This window comes from Biomphalaria glabrata, chromosome 2 (assembly GCF_947242115.1).
Source record: "Biomphalaria glabrata chromosome 2, xgBioGlab47.1, whole genome shotgun sequence".
Lineage (NCBI taxonomy): Eukaryota > Metazoa > Mollusca > Gastropoda > Planorbidae > Biomphalaria > Biomphalaria glabrata.
Window position 1 is genome coordinate 8,223,705 of NC_074712.1, and position 19,182 is coordinate 8,242,886.

General features: G+C 36.4%; 1 protein-coding gene across 2 annotated transcripts in view; it reads right to left on the reverse strand.

Moving 5' to 3' along the window:
* Window positions 1-337: 337 nt before the first annotated feature.
* LOC106057907 (cadherin-99C-like) overlaps window positions 338-19,182 on the reverse strand; it is a 36,010-nt gene continuing 17,165 nt past the window's right edge. For both annotated transcript variants that reach the window (XM_056018947.1, XM_056018946.1), the window contains exons 6-16: window positions 17,159-17,251; window positions 13,865-13,969; window positions 13,551-13,700; window positions 11,655-11,837; window positions 9,467-9,587; window positions 6,853-6,995; window positions 3,554-3,757; window positions 3,325-3,459; window positions 2,651-2,800; window positions 732-916; window positions 338-518 (exon numbers count right to left, since the gene is read on the reverse strand). In XM_056018947.1, coding sequence (XP_055874922.1) covers window positions 470-518; window positions 732-916; window positions 2,651-2,800; window positions 3,325-3,459; window positions 3,554-3,757; window positions 6,853-6,995; window positions 9,467-9,587; window positions 11,655-11,837; window positions 13,551-13,700; window positions 13,865-13,969; window positions 17,159-17,251 — 1,518 coding nt within the window. In that variant the 3' untranslated portion in view covers window positions 338-469. The remainder of the gene's footprint in view (window positions 519-731; window positions 917-2,650; window positions 2,801-3,324; window positions 3,460-3,553; window positions 3,758-6,852; window positions 6,996-9,466; window positions 9,588-11,654; window positions 11,838-13,550; window positions 13,701-13,864; window positions 13,970-17,158; window positions 17,252-19,182) is intronic.

Genomic DNA, 19,182 nt, shown 5'->3' on the forward strand with positions numbered 1-19,182 from the left:
ATAAGACCATAGCTTCTAGAGAAAATTAAAAAAGGAAAATATTTACCGGAAAGTTAGTTGAAAAATGGATGAAACTTGATGCAGAAACAAAAAAAAGATTTTTGGTAAGTACGAAAAAGAACAGAAAAGCGCTGATGATAAATCATATACCGGATTCAAATAAACCAATAGTATAAACACACATACGCACCAACACAAAGCGGTTGAAAAAAAGACACACATAAACAGATAAAATATGGGCACATACAAAAAGACATATAAATATGTTAAAGATTAAAGGACAATAGTAACATATTAATTTCTTTAGTTTTTATATAATAATTTAAATGTAGGCCTATTTGCATAAATAAATTAAATGTTTTCTCGAAACATACATCATATAATTAAACTAAAATGACTTCTGATATAATATAACACGAGATATTCTTTTGCTATTTAAAATATAAACATGCATGTATACATGTACACGCTAAGTACTGGTACCTCTGTTAGCACTAATCACAACAACAGCATCAGAACTGAAACAAACAAAAAAGTCCTTATTTTTAAAAATAATTTGGACCTAAATGATGGAACAAATAAAAATAATTACAAACCGTAGGCATATGTCATTCACAAGTTTGTAATATTGAATAGTTCTACTCAGAACCGAAAAAGATGGTATAACGATGTTAAATAGTCATCAGTTGAGCCTCACCTAGAATGACAATGAAGAATTGTGAGGTATATACCTTTGTTTTGGAGTTCCCTGATCTGAAGCGCTGATGTAAACAATATATGTGTCAGTGGGCCTGATTAAACCTTGCAAACTCACTTCTCCATCTCCAGACACAGAAAACGTCACATCTAGAGTGGCGGGAAACACACGCAGGAGGGAAAACAAAGGAGGTCCAAAATCTATGTCTGTTGCAGTTAGCTAGAAGTATGGAAAAATAACAAACAGAATCTCATTGTATTTAGATCAAATTAATGTTTGAAGACTGATGAAAAACACCACCTCCACCGGACAAAATACAGAGCCGAATATAGGAATAAAAAAAAAAAACCAACAAAGCTTATATTAAGTGTATTCACTAGTTTGGATCAGTCATGCATTAAATTTGTAATAGATTTAGACAATAATAAATCGGTACGATTTGAAATATTTTTACCAATTGTTTTTGTTTATCGCAATTTCATGCTTTTAGCTTTCTCAATACGATATGATCCTTTTACTTGTCTGGACCAGTTGGGAAAGGATGGGGGGAGATAGAACGGGGTATTTGGGTGGTCATTTTAAAATGTATTTATTAAAAAAAAAAAAGGGAATGACCCGAATTCGAACTCGTGGGTTAAAACCTACAATGTAACCGTTCTGCTAGCGAAGAGCGTATGGACATGGAAGATTGTATAGTTATCTATTCTTTCTATTTCACGTCTGACTTCACAAAGTCTCAGACGACGACCTGTAAAGGGGACTAATTCAGCTTATACCACCACTTCAATCAAGTACTATTTCTTTCCCTTGTTCGAGATACCAACCACAACAGCTAGTTACTAATATTTTATTATCTAATTGAATCCAGCCAGCACTAATGGATATTATTTGGGAGAAAAGTAAAGGCGTTTGGTCATTGTGCTGGCCACATGACACCCTCGTTAACGTTGGACCACAGAAACAGATGAATTTTACATGATCTGCCCTATAGACGACAAGGTCTGAAAGGGGAACTTTACGTGATTGATTTTTTACGTTGTTAATTAACTACTTGGTTATTTTTTTTTTCCGTTGATTCACACTTTGTTAGGGACAATGAATAATTGTGCAAAGTTTCAGCTTGATTCGAAAATGTGAAGTGGAAGAAATAACGTGTTCAAAATTTGTACTAGACAGACAGACAGACAGAGTGAGTTTATATAAGCTTTGTAAAACTTTGGAGAATATAGATAAATATTAGGCCTATATGCTAATTTCTAAACAAGATTGATCTAACAGTACCCTGACCTTTCTTAAAGTAAGATTGATCTATCAGTACCCTGACCTTTCTTAAAGTAAGATTGATCTATCAGTACACTGACCTTTCTTAAAGTAAGAATGATCTATCAGTTCACTGACCTTTCTTAAAGTAAGATTGATCTATCAGTACACTGACCTTTCTTAAAGTAAGAATGATCTATCAGTTCACTGACCTTTCTTAAAGTAAGATTGATCTATCAGTACACTGACCTTTCTTAAAGTAAGATTGATCTATCAGTACACTGACCTTTCTTAAAGTAAGATTGATCTGTCAGTACACTGACCTTTCTTAAAGTAAGATTGATCTATCAGTACACTGACCTTTCTTAAAGTAAGATTGATCTATCAGTACACTGACCTTTCTTAAAGTAAGATTGATCTATCAGTACACTGACCTTTCTTAAAGTAAGATTGATGTATCAGTTCACTGACTTTTCTTAAAGTAAGATTGATCTATCAGTACACTGACCTTTCTTAAAGTAAGATTGATGTATCAGTTCACTGACTTTTCTTAAAGTAAGATTGATCTATCAGTTCACTGACATTTCTTAAAGTAAGATTGATCTATCAGTTCACTGACCTTTCTTAAAGTAACATTGATCTATCAGTACACTGACCTTTCTTAAAGTAAGATTGATCTATCAGTACACTGACCTTTCTTAAAGTAAGAGGGTTGTTGAAGATTCCTGGAGTTACATACACAATGGGATCATCGTTTTGAATCACTGGCACATTATCGTTATTATCTAATACGTTGATTGTGAGTGTCTCTGAGGATGAGAGTCCATTAGATGTCACTGTTACCTGAAAGTATGTTTTGTTTAGACCATACATGAGCATTCATAGTAGCACTGCTTAAAACTTTTCAATATAAATGATTTTTTCCCTTTACAGTAAATTAAAAAATTTAATAAAAAAAAAATAAAGATAAAACACTTGAACATTTATCTGCAATTCCACATTAGGTCAAGTTTTTCATGCACAATTTTGCCACCAGTCGATGGTATCCGTTAATAAAATGGCCAGCAATGTTTTGTGAGAATATTAGCAGAATGTTACTATGTAGGCTCTTTAGAAAATGCAGTTTTACAAAGCTTATATCAACTCAATCTGTTTGTCTGGTAAAAGTTTGTAATACGTTATTTCTCCTACACCCAAGCTCGGATCAAGTTGAAACTTTGCACAATTATTTGTTGTACCTGACAAAACATGAACCAATAAAAAATTAACCAATTAGTTCAATAACTTTATATATATATATCTTTAAATCTAAAAATATTAAATTGTTAAATATAGGTTTGTTTTTCTGAAGAGAGAAGTCATCTTACACTATAGACATAGGCTTTCTGTATCTCATAATCCAATGTTCCACTATTTAATACAACATATCCGTCCTGTGTAACACCAAATGTAGTTTCAGGTCTTACTGTAACGGTCAATGGAACTGGAGGATCTGATGAAAACTATAGAGAAAGAAAAAAGAAAGTTAAAGAAAAAAAGGAGTTCATCTCCAATTCAAACTCAACATTTACACTTCTTACGATTGTAAAAACGTACCCTGTTAGGGTCTGTAAAAGTTAACTTGAGAAGTGTGGTATTGGCTGTTGCATCAATAAAAGGTCTAGCCCCAGCTGGAGAGTTCTCATAGATGTAGCCTGTGTTTGAATTGTAGGTGATGATTGGTGGATTTAAATTAGCCAACTCAACAGACACAACTACTGTAGCGTAGTCCACCCTCGCTGTTGGTGACAGTTCAACTGCCTGCAATGAAGTAGGGCATGTGTAAAAGTTACTAAAAGAAAATATCAACGCAGTGTTTCGCAAACTTTTATTCCCTCTCCCCCCAAATGAAAATAATTCGTTCGCGCCCCCCCCCCCTAATAACAGGGTAGGGGTTCTCAACCTGTGGGTCGCGTCGATTATCTATTTGTAAGGGGTCGCTTAAGACAATCAAAAATATGGATTTTCTGTAACATGTAAAACTTGACACACAAAGTTTTTATTTCATTGGAATCTATGGTTTTATTGTTAGATGTTGCAGACAACTGGATCGGAACTGATTTCAAACATTTTAAAAGTCGCAGCAGAAATATTTTTAACACTTTAAGTTCATGCGCGTCAATGCATAACGTATTGTTACGCCTGGTCGTGTTTTTATAAAGCTCTGGACTGTCGTCTGTAAGGTCAAGAGTCACGTGTTAATATTAAGATCCTTTTTTTTAGGATACCTCAGTTTTCCCTTTAACATCAGTTGTCAAGCTTTCTACATCTACAGTAACGAAAGCATAGTAACTTATACTACTGAATGAAAATAATTTACTTTTAGGGGGTCGCGGCGTAGTGAGGACTGGTAAAAGGGTCGCCGAGCAAAAAAGGTTGAGAACCGCTGAGCTAGGGTATATGTAAGCTCTTTAAGCTCCAACAGTAAGGTCCGGCAGGTTTTTAAAGATGTAAAGAAAAAGAAAAGAAACTTAAGACATAATTATAACACAATTTTCCAGTTGTTGTTTTTTTTTTACAAATCTTATATCAACTCACTCTGTCTGTTAGGTAATAAGTGTTTACATTTTATTTCTCCCACATCCATTCTCGGACCAAGTTGAAACTTCTCACAATTATTTATTGGCATTGATAAGACACGAATCAATAAAAAAAGAATTAACCAATTTTCTTTAATAGGGGAACTAATATTTCAGTATTCAGAGATGTGGCTACATTTGTTGGGTTTTATCCCCTTAAATAACTGTTAACGCGATTTCTCCCTCACGCATTCTCCGATCAAGTTGATGCTTTAAACAATTATTTATTGTTCTTTACAAAACACGAATTAATAAACAAAAATACGATACTCAATTAGTCAACTAATTATTAATAATTAATTATCTTGTTTGAGCTTGAATAAGGGAAGTAATTTGTACATTATTGGTAGATATAGTTTTAAGGACGAAGTTGTTTTCTTTTAGATAAGCTTTTTTTTTTGAAGGATTTTTTACATTTGCTTTTGCTTTTTTTTTGTTTTGAGTAATTTGTATGCCATCATGAGGTCTGAGGGAGCAATGTAAAATCCCCTTGTGGCGCCCTTTTGCCTCAGAACAAGGCTTTTCCCAGCGTTGTGAGGTTCTAAAATGTATCATCATGGCGTCTACAACGTACTTTTCCTACAGCAAAAAGAGTTTATGTGAAAAGGGGGTGGGGTGAGACGGGCTAATAAACATTTCAAAATAAGTCTAACACTTTTATACGTGGGATAGTCGATGTAAATATAAGCGCACGTAGCCTACTTCTGTGATAGAGAGGGGGGGGGGGAGCGGCGGCTGAGTGGTTATGCGCTTGGCTTTCGAACCTGGAGTCCAGGTTTCGAATCTTAGTGAAGACTGGGATTTTGAAATTCGGAATTTTTAGAGCGCCCCTGAGTCCACCCTGACCTAAGTTGGGGAAAGCAAAGGCGGTTGGTCGTTGTGCTGGTCACGTGACACCGTGCTCGTTAACCGTTGGCCATAGAAACAATTGACCTCAACATCATCTGCCCTATAGATCGTGAGGTCTGAAAAGGGATCTTTACTTCTGTGATGGGCGTGATTGTCTTTAGATTGTGTCTGTGATGGGCGTGATTGTCTTTAGATTGTGTCTGTGATGGGCGTGATTGTCTTTAGATTGTGTCTGTGATGGGCGTGATTGTCTTTAGATTGTGTCTGTGATGGGCGTGATTGTCTTTAGATTGTGTCTGTGATGGGCGTGATTGTCTTTAGATTGTGTCTGTGATGGGCGTGATTGTCTTTAGATTGTGTCTGTGATGGGCGTGATTGTCTTTAGATTGTGTCTGTGATGGGCGTGATTGTCTTTAGATTGTGTCTGTGATGGGCGTGATTGTCTTTAGATTGTGTCTGTGATGGGCGTGATTGTCTTTAGATTGTGTCTGTGATGGGCGTGATTGTCTTTAGATTGTGTCTGTGATGGGCGTGATTGTCTTTAGATTGTGTCTGTGATGGGCGTGATTGTCTTTAGATTGTGTCTGTGATGGGCGTGATTGTCTTTAGATTGTGTCTGTGATGGGCGTGATTGTCTTTAGATTGTGTCTGTGATGGGCGTGATTGTCTTTAGATTGTGTCTGTGATGGGCGTGATTGTCTTTAGATTGTGTCTGTGATGGGCGTGATTGTCTTTAGATTGTGTCTGTGATGGGCGTGATTGTCTTTAGATTGTGTCTGTGATGGGCGTGATTGTCTTTAGATTGTGTCTGTGATGGGCGTGATTGTCTTTAGATTGTGTCTGTGATGGGCGTGATTGTCTTTAGATTGTGTCTGTGATGGGCGTGATTGTCTTTAGATTGTGTCTGTGATGGGCGTGATTGTCTTTAGATTGTGTCTGTGATGGGCGTGATTGTCTTTAGATTGTGTCTGTGATGGGCGTGATTGTCTTTAGATTGTGTCTGTGATGGGCATGATTGTCTTTAGATCATCTTCTTGTTAAGTAAGTTTTTTCGATCACTTTTTATTTGTTACGCCGAAGTTAACATCACAATTTACGAGATTTTATGTTAGAACATAAAAAGGTCGAAAAGAATCGCGTTTTGATATGTCTTGTTCAAAAAGTTTCGAGTAGATTTTGTTGCGGATGGCTCTAGCGAAAAAAGTATATATTTTCATTTATAAATGCAATAAAAATACATTTTTTTGTTTATTGAAAGGAAGGCTAACAGGCCTCGTGCCTCTCCCGCCCGCAAGGGGGTTGCGTCCCTTGTTTGAGAATCACTGCATTAAAATTAAGGTGCACGATTGATGGGACTTGTATAGGTGAAAACATTAAAATAAATATTTCATTGACATAATTTTGGTCTTAAAACATTTACAAAATTACCTCAAGAACTAGCTCCAAGCTTGTAAGATTACTTCTGTATAAAGGCTTATTAGCTACTTTCTCAACAACACATCGGCTTTGTTTACCACTGTACTGGGGAATATAGCTGGAACTAAAATGACTTTCATATCCCGATGGTTCAGCTGTATAAAAATATAAATAAGAAAAAATAATTGAGGCCCGTGTGTGCTTGAAATAATGTAAATCTTATTAGAGTATGCTAAATGGCTTTTGGTGGCTCCAAATGAGAATGAAAGATAAAGAAAACATATCTATATCTATCTATATCATGGGTTCTCAACCTGTGGGTCGCGACCCCCTTGGGGTTCGATTGACAATTTGCCAGGGGTCGCCTAAGACGATCCAAAATATGGATTGTTATTGACTACTCATCTATTGCTGTGTGTGTGTGTGCGGGGAGGGGAGGGTCGCGGCAGAGTGGGGGATTGTAAAAAGGGGTCGCCGAGCATAAAAGGTTGAGAACCGCTGATCTATATCGAAATCAATCAATATGTTTTCGAAACGTTCTGTAGTGCTAATTGAAGATGATCATAAGCCAAGATCTTTCAAAATCGAATCGAAGATATGCTGACTCTCATATGTATCGCTTGATTTGCATTTTCGGTGACCGTGTTCAGGGAGGCGCCGTGGCCAAGCGGTAAAGCGCTTGACTTCCGAACCGGGCGTCCCTGGTTCGAATCCTGGTGAAGACTGGGATTTTTAATTTCGGGATCTTTGGGCGCCTCTGAGTCCACCCAGCTCTGAGGGGTACCTGACATTAGTTGGGGAAAAGTAAAGGCGGTTGGTCGTTGTGCTGGCCACATGACACCCTCGTAAACCGTGGGCCACAGAAACAGACGATCTGCCCTGTAGACCACAAGGTCTGAAAGGGGAACTTTACTTACTTACTACTGTTCATGACAATATCCTGCAAATTAACCGATTCGTTGACCACTTCTAAAACCTTCAGCTTTACGTTTTAGCTTTTAATGCACCAGACTTGAAACATGATCTTAACATTTTCATCAAAAGGTACTTCTAATATTGGTAGTCTAACAAGTAAATCTAAATTATCGATAATAAACCTACAGTCATGGTAAAAACGTAGAGCTAGTCTAGCAGACAGAGCAATAGAGATTTACTATGTTTGAGCTCGGATCCAAGTTTTGCTGTTATTTTTCTCTAAAAAATGATTAAGTCATCTGCAAGCCTCGAGTAATAGGAGGATCAAGCGTATGCCTAGTTTGCCTTGGCTTTAGGTCGGCCTTGTATGCCATCAATGGAGTTATCATTGTTGGTATTTTCATTGATACCTTTAAAACCCGAAGACATTTTCCTGTACATAGCTAGTTAGTTAAATTGAGATTTCTTTTCTTTATATTAACATTTCGTCCGATTGCCATCATAAGGCAACATGAATTGATCAACAACCAGGCTTAGTTCTCTTGTTCCATGGAGTGATTAACAACCAGGCTTAGTTCTCTTGTTCCATGGAGTGATGAACAACCAGGATTACTTCTCTTGTTCCAAGGACTGATGAACAACCAGGCTTAGTTCTCTTGTTCCAAGGACTGACGAACAACCAGGCTTAGTTCTCTTGTTCCAAGGACTGACGAACAACCAGGCTTAGTTCTCTTGTTCCAAGGACTGACGAACAACCAGGCTTAGTTCTCTTGTTCCAAGGACTGACGAACAACCAGGCTTAGTTCTCTTGTTCCAAGGACTGACGAACAACCAGGCTTAGTTCTCTTGTTCCAAGGACTGACGAACAACCAGGCTTAGTTCTCTTGTTCCAAGGACTGACGAACAACCAGGCATAGTTCTCTTGTTCCAAGGACTGACGAACAACCAGGCATAGTTCTCTTGTTCCAAGGACTGACGAACAACCTGGCTTAGTTCTCTTGTTCCAAGGACTGACGAACAACCAGGCTTAGTTCTCTTGTTCCAAGGACTGACGAACAACCAGGCTTAGTTCTCTTGTTCCAAGGACTGACGAACAACCAGGCTTAGTTCTCTTGTTCCAAGGACTGACGAACAACCAGGCTTAGTTCTCTTGTTCCAAGGACTGACGAACAACCAGGCTTAGTTCTCTTGTTCCAAGGACTGACGAACAACCAGGCTTAGTTCTCTTGTTCCAAGGACTGACGAACAACCAGGCTTAGTTCTCTTGTTCCAAGGACTGACGAACAACCAGGCTTAGTTCTCTTGTTCCAAGGACTGACGAACAACCAGGCTTAGTTCTCTTGTTCCAAGGACTGACGAACAACCAGGCTTAGTTCTCTTGTTCCAAGGACTGACGAACAACCAGGCTTAGTTCTCTTGTTCCAAGGACTGACGAACAACCAGGCTTAGTTCTCTTGTTCCAAGGACTGACGAACAACCAGGCTTAGTTCTCTTGTTCCAAGGACTGACGAACAACCAGGCTTAGTTCTCTTGTTCCAAGGACTGACGAACAACCAGGCTTAGTTCTCTTGTTCCAAGGACTGACGAACAACCAGGCTTAGTTCTCTTATTCCAAGGACTGATGAACAACTAGGCTTAGTTCCATGGAGTGCTAGTTGTCATAAGAAAACTTTGATTTTATTTACTCCAATTCTTAAAGGTAAAATCTTACTTTGAATAATCTTACAAGACACATTCGAGTTCAAAGTGTCTCTGTCTTGCATCAAAATTAGAACTTTTGTTGATGGATTAGCAGAGTCTGGAGGGTCAGGTAGAAATTCTAAAGTTTTAGCCTGAAAATACATTCAATTATATATTTTTAAAATTAGTATAAATAAATAGTTTTAGACAATGACTTCTATTTGATATACATATTATAACGAATCTCTCTATCCAGACTCTCTGTAACACTGCAAATCATGACACAACCAACTCAAAGAACTTGATAACTCTGGGCTCCAAAACAACTTTACTCTTTACCTGCTAATAAATCAACAGCCAAAGCTTTACGATTGGAAACAAGTTACACTGACTGTACTAATGCTTCACCGCAGTTAAACGTACTTCCGTATACACTAAAGTTAAATCAACCTGTCTTACTTCTGGTTTATTAACTCTTTCTCTGCTTAATTATTTACCACATTCTAGTGGAATCTACACTGGTATCGTCAGTTTGGAGAGAAAGAGTGAAATAGTTTTTGACAAAGTCTTATGACCATAGTCATGCCATTTGACCTAGATCCCCATTATAGGTTATCGTCAAATGAGTTACTTTTTTCGACGACACCAATCGTGATAGAATGTGTGTGCGCGTTTGTATTGGTTAAGACTAAGATTTAGACCTTCTTGATCCTCATTGTGGAGTTGTTGTGATTACAATGACTCCTTCCTCAAATACAACAACAAGATGTTATTTTTGACGTCGTTCACCTTCCTTCACCTTCACCTATCCCTTAGTCTGTTTGACCGTTGGGGCACTACTATCGTCTTTCTCCAATCCTGACTGTCCTTTGACTTGGAGAGAATTTCATTCACTGACAGGCCTGTTCATTCTTTGATGTTGTCTTCCCATCGCTTTTCTGTCTTCCTCTTTTTCTTCTTTCTGGTACTGTTTCCTGAAGGAAGGTCTTTTCGAGCACTGAGGGACCTTGTGATGTGGTCATAGACTTTGAGTTTACGTTTTTAACAGTGGTCAGCAGGTCATCGTGGGGTCCAATTGCTGTATTAATCTTGTTTCTAATCTCTTCATTCGTGATGCGGTCTTTATAAGTGAAACCTAGGATCTTTCTGCAGCATCTTAGTTCCATGGCTAGGATCCTTTTCTCGAGATCTGCAGTCAGAAATTATATGTTTCACCGCTACAATGCACGTTAAAAGTTTCACCGCTACTATACTATTTTAAATTTTCACCACTATTATACAGTTGTTTTTTTTTACCACTTTTGTACAGTTTGAATGTTCCTCCGTCAGGGCCGGCTTTACGAATTGCGGGGCCCAATTTAATAAATTCTTGCGAGGCCCTCTTTAATTTTTTTTTACAATAACAATTACTAATAATTAGATCATTTTATCAAAATTTATTATACAACACGCATAGGAAGCATTTCAAACGCAATAGGCGCCAGTGGGTTAATTAACGTTACGTCAATCGTACGATATGCTGAAATTATTAACCCTTTAAGTCCAACACCTTAAAAAAGCTTGTGACCAAAGCCATGATTAAGAGTGATATGCTAAAGTTGAATTGCGGAACCCCTCACAGGCGCCCAATCAGGAGAAATCGGCCTAACGCCGGCCTTGCTAATATCTTAAGCACAATTTTTTGTGAAGCGTACGTATACGGAAAGTAAGCGTGCTGTTAAAAGGTGATTGCCGCACTCTGCTTTTAAGCGTGATAGGACATGATCTTGTAGTTGTTGATGGCTGTCTGACTTTGATAGATTACTCTGGAGATGTCTGGGTTTCTCGTGTGGGTTTATTGGATGCGTTTAAACTACTAAGTAACAAAGTAAAGTAAGTAAATAAGTAAAGTTTCCCTTTTAGACCTTGTGGTCTATAGGGCAGATGATGTAAAGGTCATCTGATTCTGTGGCCTACGGTTAACGAGTGTGTCATGTGGCCAGCACAACGACCAACCGCCTTTACTTATCCCCAACTCATGTCAGGTATACATTAGAGCTTAGTGGACTCAGAGGCGCTCTAGGATCCCAAAATTAAAAATCCCAGTTTTCACCAGGATTCGAACCCGGGACCCTCGGTTCGGAAGCCAAGTGCCTTACCGCTTAGCCACCATAAGCCTTTTTTTTTTAAATTTTTTTTGCTCTTATTATTTTCACGTAAATACAGATTTTTCAACTTACAGAAGAGTTTCCTGAAGTGACTGAAGTCAGATACTTTGGCCTGATACACGACTTGCTGGTGGGTTGTGAACTTTGGATACAACTTGGATAAATAAATTCTGGACCTTGGTCGTCTCCATCAGTAATTGTTATTTTTATAGTAGTTTGGTTGGCTCTCTGGGCAGATTGAGGACTTGCATTATCCTGAGAAAAAATAGGAAGGAAACAAGATAACAAAAAAAAAAAGAGTTTGTGTTTTTTTTAAACTCAAGCGGTCTTCCATGCACAGGTCCACCCACGAGTCCGCAAAGCAGCTAGATTGAAAGGTCTCAACATTTTCAGCAGGGGTATTAAGAGATATGAACTGCAAACCACAAATAAACACAATCCTATCTCTCACCATTCAAAATGCTACTTCTACGAAGAATTTCCTGCAATCAAACCCAACGAACGAGATCTTGCTTTTTGCCTGTCTGAATATTTAAGTGTAGACATTGTCTGATTTTCTAAATGTAGACAAGGAGATTTATGACAGCATTGGAGTCCTGGTGAGTGTGAACCACTAAATCTAAATTCTTAACATAAATATATAATCTACAATTCGTAATACCATTTAGTAACAAGAAAAATATAAAAAAAAAAACAATTTAAAAAAAAAAGCAAATCTTTTATTAAGCGTAGTTGTATCAATTAATTTCGATTAGTCATGTCATTAAATTTGTAATAGATCTAGATTATCAATAATAAATATTTTTATCAATTGCTTTTGTTTAGAGTTTAGAGCGATTTCATGCTTTTAGATTTCTTAATACGCTATAATCATATCACTTTTCTCGACCAGTTGGGAAAAAAAAGGGGGGGGGAAGAGAAAGAATGGGGTATATGTGTAAATGTTACAGTGATCGCTTTTTAAAATGCATTTATAAAAAAATTTGAACAACCTGAAATTGAACTCGAGGGCTAAAGCCTCCTCAAGCCAATACATTAACCACTGAGCCCGGGAAGTACTTAAGAAAAAAAAAAGATTGATCTTTTCTCTCTATACAAAGTATAACTAGACTAGTTCAATTTATACCAACACATCAGTCAAGTACAATTTCTTTCCCTTGTTGAGATGCTACTATTATATTTATAAGTAAGTTATTTTAATAAGTTTAATGTGGGCAACGTGCCTTATCTTATCTTATATATTACAGACGTTACTTCAAAAAAAGAAAATAATAATGTCCTATACATTTCACGGTCAGTCTAGTCATGTATGTTAAGGAGTATAATACATTCCAAGCCTTAAGTAGGACAATGTTTCCGCATTGCTATATATGTGTTTTTTTTAAATCGGTAAACTTATATACATACACTATTTGTTATTAGTTGTTTTTTTTTAAACAAAGATACAACTTTTTCTTTTATTATTTATAGTTGACACACCAGAAAAATACAAAAAAAGAAGTAAAAAAATTATATTATTATTTATATTATATTATATTATCTTTATATATTTAAAACCATATTTTGATAATTGTCAAAGCCGTGTGGGATGAATGTTGCTTAAAGAAAAATCATATTCATCATTCTTTGTTAATAATATCTCCCTTAACATTTACATTTCATTTCGAAAGTGAATTTGTTAAAAAAAAAGGGACCCATAATAACATTAAAACCAAAATGGATAGCTTTCAGAAAAAAAAGTGTAAACTACAAAATATAGCTTTTATAGAGATCTGAGAGTGATAGACGAACGGACGGACATACTACAGAAAACCAATAACGGCTTTTCCCGTTTCGGTTCCCCAAAAAAAAAAGGAAAAGCTAAAAAAAGAGAGCTTTCATTTAAATCTATAATTTTGAAGAACGAGTTAATTAAAAGAAAAATTCAATGAATACATACTGATTGAAGAAAACAATGTGGGTACTTACTCTAGCAGTAACAATTATAGTATAGTAGACCTGTGAAGCATCTCCTTGAGCTGCGGCATACATACTTTCAAAGTCTAGGGGACTCAACACACTTACTATACCCTCTCGTTCTGATGGTAAGTTGAAGTACTGTGTGCCATTAAGATTAAGCTGTTAACAAAGTATACAAATATCAGTTATTAAAAATTATATTAATGATACACTTATATGTTTATTTATACAAATACATAAATCATATGATTTATATCAGCTAACTTTAAATAAAAACTACTTAAATGCAATATATCCTCTACATTCTACATCCTAATATTTACAGGAGACTGTCCGGAACTGAAACTGTAGAAAATTTGCTTATTAGGTCCTTCATCGAGATCTGTGGCACTGATTCCTCGGAACACAGTCAGACCAACAGGAGTTAACTGAAAATGTTGCAATAAGATGTATAATCTCACAGTTCAGCTCAGATGACAAAATAAGTGTTATACATGTGTTGTTTTAATTAAAAATATTGATTTCTTCTTAATACCCTTCTCCAACGATGTGTTTCATTATATCCCGTCATCCTTTGATATTATTTTCACCGTTTATTAATAACATATGGGTAAATAGGTAATATGAGATGGTAGGCAATATGGGCACTTGTGTTGTTTTTTATCTTCATAGGTTGGTATTATATAAAAATTTGGCGAAGTGTAGAGACACACTTTTAGGTGACTGCTAGTAAACGCACAATTATGACGACATGAATCCAGAACGAGACTGTAGTGTAGATGGATTCAACAGTCAGTAGAGGTTAGGCTTTCATAGAGGTAACATCGCACATGGTACTGACTGAGACTAGACTGCTCCCGTTGTGAATTAAACAGTTATAATTATTCATATGCCTGTTGGTTGTTCACTCTATTTGTGGAGTGTTCTTGGGTGTCTGCAGCCACGAACTCACAAATAATCTGACGCGTACTGAAACATGAAGCCTACTTACTGAACAATACAAATTATACAGACACAGATTAGACTTACTGAACAATACAAATTATACAGACACAGATTAGACTTACTGAACAATACAAATTATACAGACACAGATTAGACTTACTGAACAATACAAATTATACAGACACAGATTAGACTTACTGAACAATACAAATTATACAGACACAGATTAGACTTACTGAACAATACAAATTATACAGACACAGATTAGACTTACTGAACAATACAAATTATACAGACACAGATTAGACTTACTGAACAATACAAATTATACAGACACAGATTAGACTTACTGAACAATACAAATTATACAGACACAGATTAGACTTACTGAACAATACAAATTATACAGACACAGATTAGACTTACTGAACAATACAAATTATACAGACACAGATTAGACTTACTGAACAATACAAATTATACAGACACAGATTAGACTTACTGAACAATACAAATTATACAGACACAGATTAGACTTACTGAACAATACAAATTATACAGACACAGATTAGACTTACTGAACAATACAAATTATACAGACACAGATTAGACTTACTGAACAATACAAATTATACAGACACAGATTAGACTTACTGAACAATACAAATTATACAGACACAGATTAGACTTACTGAACAATACAAATTATACAGACACAGATTAGACTTACTGAACAATACAAATTATACAGACACAGATTAGACTTACTGAACAATACAAATTATACAGACACAGATTAGACTTCAGCTCTTAATATCTCTACAATATATATTTCCTTTTATGAGCACACCGTGTACATATTATTTACATGATTACCATTAGCACGTGCTGTTTGAGGCAACTACAACATAACCGCAGTACAACGTAAATCTGCACAAATATTTATTCCTCTTCCATTGTATAAAACTTCCCTAGTGCTATTAGAGCATGGAAGGGGTTGCCTGAGCTAGCCAGGAAAACCAGTGACTTGGCAGAATTTAAGTCATTGATTAATATGCATGACTAAATGCATGACGCGTAGGACGTAATCATCTTCTTTTTTGAAGTAACGTCTGTATTATATAAGAAGAAGAAGAATAGTTCACTATTGAAGAATAACAAAGAAAGAAAATAACAATGCTTTGCATTAAAATACTATTTCTCCTTTAGACCATTTATAGAGCGCTTGCTTTTCTCTTAGTAACTAATGAATGTAATAGTGAATAAACAATGTAACATTTTTTACTCAGCCCCATTCCCTCCCCCAGAAAAAAATATCCTGGTTTAGCGAATGTATAGATCTACTACACTTTATTATAATCTTGCAATGAAAAGCCTTTAGATCTAGATCTAGACTAGAATCTAGAAGACAATGCGCAAAATTCCCGAACATTAATTTACCTAACTCTTGAGTCAATAAAACCTTACATTCAGAAATTCCCGAACGATAGTTCATTCAAGAACTCGATAGCCCGGGCATGCTACCCTGCCTCATAGTGGCGCCCAGGTGGAAACGATCGTAGGAGGAAACGATTAGGCTAAAGGGTAGCAAAACAAGAATCCCGTGGGGGTGCCTAAGGGGGTGCGAGAGCATCCTCATTGCACTGCTCCCACAACCTTGTCACAATCCAGGTGCTGTTCCTTAATTAAGGGTCCGTTACATAAATGCCGTTTCCGCACAGTTAGCCTGGTATAGAAAAGGAAAATGGCGGGGGTCTTAGTGTACGCGGCCTTCTGCCACGAGTCTGACCCACCCGCCAGACAGAACAGTGTACAGGCCAGTGAGAGAGAGAGCTATTGTTCACTTTTGCTGGCCTAGAGTTCCAAGTTCCGAAGGCTCAACTCTACCTGACAGTTTCAAGAAGAACGCGATAGTCCTTTCAAAACCTATGTTGGATCTAGACATAGATCTAGTTCTCTAGCCAAATTTGAATTTCTTTCTTTTTTTTTTTTTACTTGAAAAAAAAAATTGTCCAACTAGAGTTTTCCCCGTGTGGCCAACGAGCTAGTAATTCTTTTCTCGGCGATATACATCAACTGTTAAATTTATAGGAAAATCGTTAGAGCCATTTTTGAGATCTGCGTCCAGGTTCCAGTTCCCATGAAGCCCTAACTTGAATAGAGGTAATGTAATAAAAAGAACACAGACAGATATATATATATATATATATATATATATATATATATATATATAGAGAGAGAGAGAGAGAGAGATAGAGAGAGAGATAGAGAGAGAGAGAGAGTTTGTGTGTTCATACTTACTCAGAGGCTCGACCTTCTTATTGTTATGAAGATATAGATAGTTGATATATGTGTTGGTCTGGCCCTAACGAATGTGATTGAACGGTCAACTATCTGAAGGTTGACAAACGGACAAGGGAGCTACTGATTCACCATCTGTATGTTTTCTGTTGTATGGGCCACTAATAATCAACCGATTACATTTATTTTTGTTTTAAAAATGAAGGAATGGATATATTGTACTTTCACTTAAGTAATTATGCCTGAATGACTTGTCGTATTTAGGGGATAACAGCTAATAAATACAAATACAAATGCCAATCAATCAATATCTATAATAACATTTTTAAAAATCTATTTTCAGTTTGAGTGTTGTCTTTCTTCATCTTTACCTCATTGACTGTTAATGAATATGGAGCATTGACGAATTGTGGAGTGTTGTCATTCACATCAAGTATTTGAATCTCTAGTATTCTAAATATAGCCTTTGAATGAAGAAAAACGAAATGAAATAAAAAAATCATTAATTTAAAGAGACGTATACAATTTAGTGCTGTAAATGTCCATTTAGTGTATTCATCAGCAAAAAGTAGAAACCAATTAAATAATTCGCCACTTGCTCTTTTTGTTTCTTATTATGGATGATTTGCACGCCAGGTAGTCAAACGTTCGTTCTCGAATACCCTCCACTCTGTATGTGATGTCTGGTTGCCCGCCCGCGTTTATTATAATCAGATAAATATAAATGAATTCTTAGGTTTTCTTAATTAAATACTGATGATATAATTTATTTGATTATATTTAAAGAAAAAAAAAGACTTAATATAAAAAAATTGTAGCTTAATCTAAACAAGTCATATAAAAAATAAATAAAAATTCATTCCTTTTACATTCGAATAATATTGTAAACTCGAGTCTTATTTTTGCGTCCAAAGAAATATAACTGAAATATAAGAAATATACAATGTATTTTTTAGTTCCATTGAGTCCAACTTTGTTTTAACGTCAAAAAATGATTAACTCTTTCTCTCCTAACTGACGATACCAGCGTTGATTCCACCAGAATGTGGTAAACAATTAAGGAGAGAAAGAGTTAATTACAAAAAATAATCACGCGATCTTTCTGAAATCTTAATAAATGTGTTATCATACAGCACAAGTTTATGCGCGAAATTTCATTCCAGATTAAATAATGATAAGTTTTCGAAAAAAATAATTTATTCTTTCTTTTATCTACTAGGACGAAAATGTGAGTTAATGTAAGGAATGGGAAAAATACACAGTTTATTTCAAACCTTTATAATTTAAAACTTAATAGACCACCTGCTTATACTGGCCCTGAATGTGAAAAATATGTAGGTCGCATTCCTCAGATATCTTCGGACTCGAAGACAAGCCTTATTATTATAATATTATATTAAGTACCTGGTGACCGAGCCTCGCTCGTTTGAATCATTTGTTGAGGGAATATGTTTACTTATTTTGGATCGGATAAAGACTCCCAATTCGAAAAGTTGCTTTCATGTTCGGCGATTAGAAAAGAAAGTCTCTTAAGTCCCCATACAGAACACGCCGATATGGACAGTATATATGGACCTCTTATGGTTTGACAGTTACGCCGGAGAAAGCACTATCCCGTATGGGGGGGGGGGGACGAACTGAAAGGTGATAGACGCACTAGAGATGTCCCACAGAAACGCTTTAAAGACCAGCTTAGGCACCAACTTGCTTTAACTGACATAGAAGAGGACATCTGACTGCAGGCGGCTTCAGAACAAGATAGCTGGATATTTTTTTTTTTATAAAGGTCGCGGTAAACACAAGAGAAAATCCACTGTCAAGGCACTGGCGGATCCAAAAGGGGGGGGGGGGGGCGGACGAATTATAGTATAGAATTCACACAATTTGTATGCAAATTTATTACTTCTGTTAGTAATATATACTAATTATTTATATTTCAACCTATATTTAGATTATTTCGCCCCCCTTCTAGTATTTTGGCCGATTTGGTAGGGTCGGGAGGGGGCGATGGCATCAATACGCCCCCCCCCCACCATAAACTTTCGAGTGGGGGGGGGGCGGTCCTATTTATTTGCAGAAATCATAGCTTGCTAACAGAATCAATTAAATATCTATATGATTAAAACTTGTTATTGGTATTTTAACCGGTCTTTGTATAATTTCGTTCACCTGTTGGCCGATTGGAAGGGGAAGAGCGAATACCTCCACCGCCCTTCCCATCTAAACCCTTTGAGAGGGAGGGGGCGGTCCTACTTTTATGGAGAAATCATAGTATGTGAACAAAATTAGTCGAATATCTATATAATATAAACAGGTGGAAGTGCGATACATGCAATCCCCTTCCCCCCATCGGACTAATCAATACTTTTTCTTTTTGTATGATAGTAAGAAATTA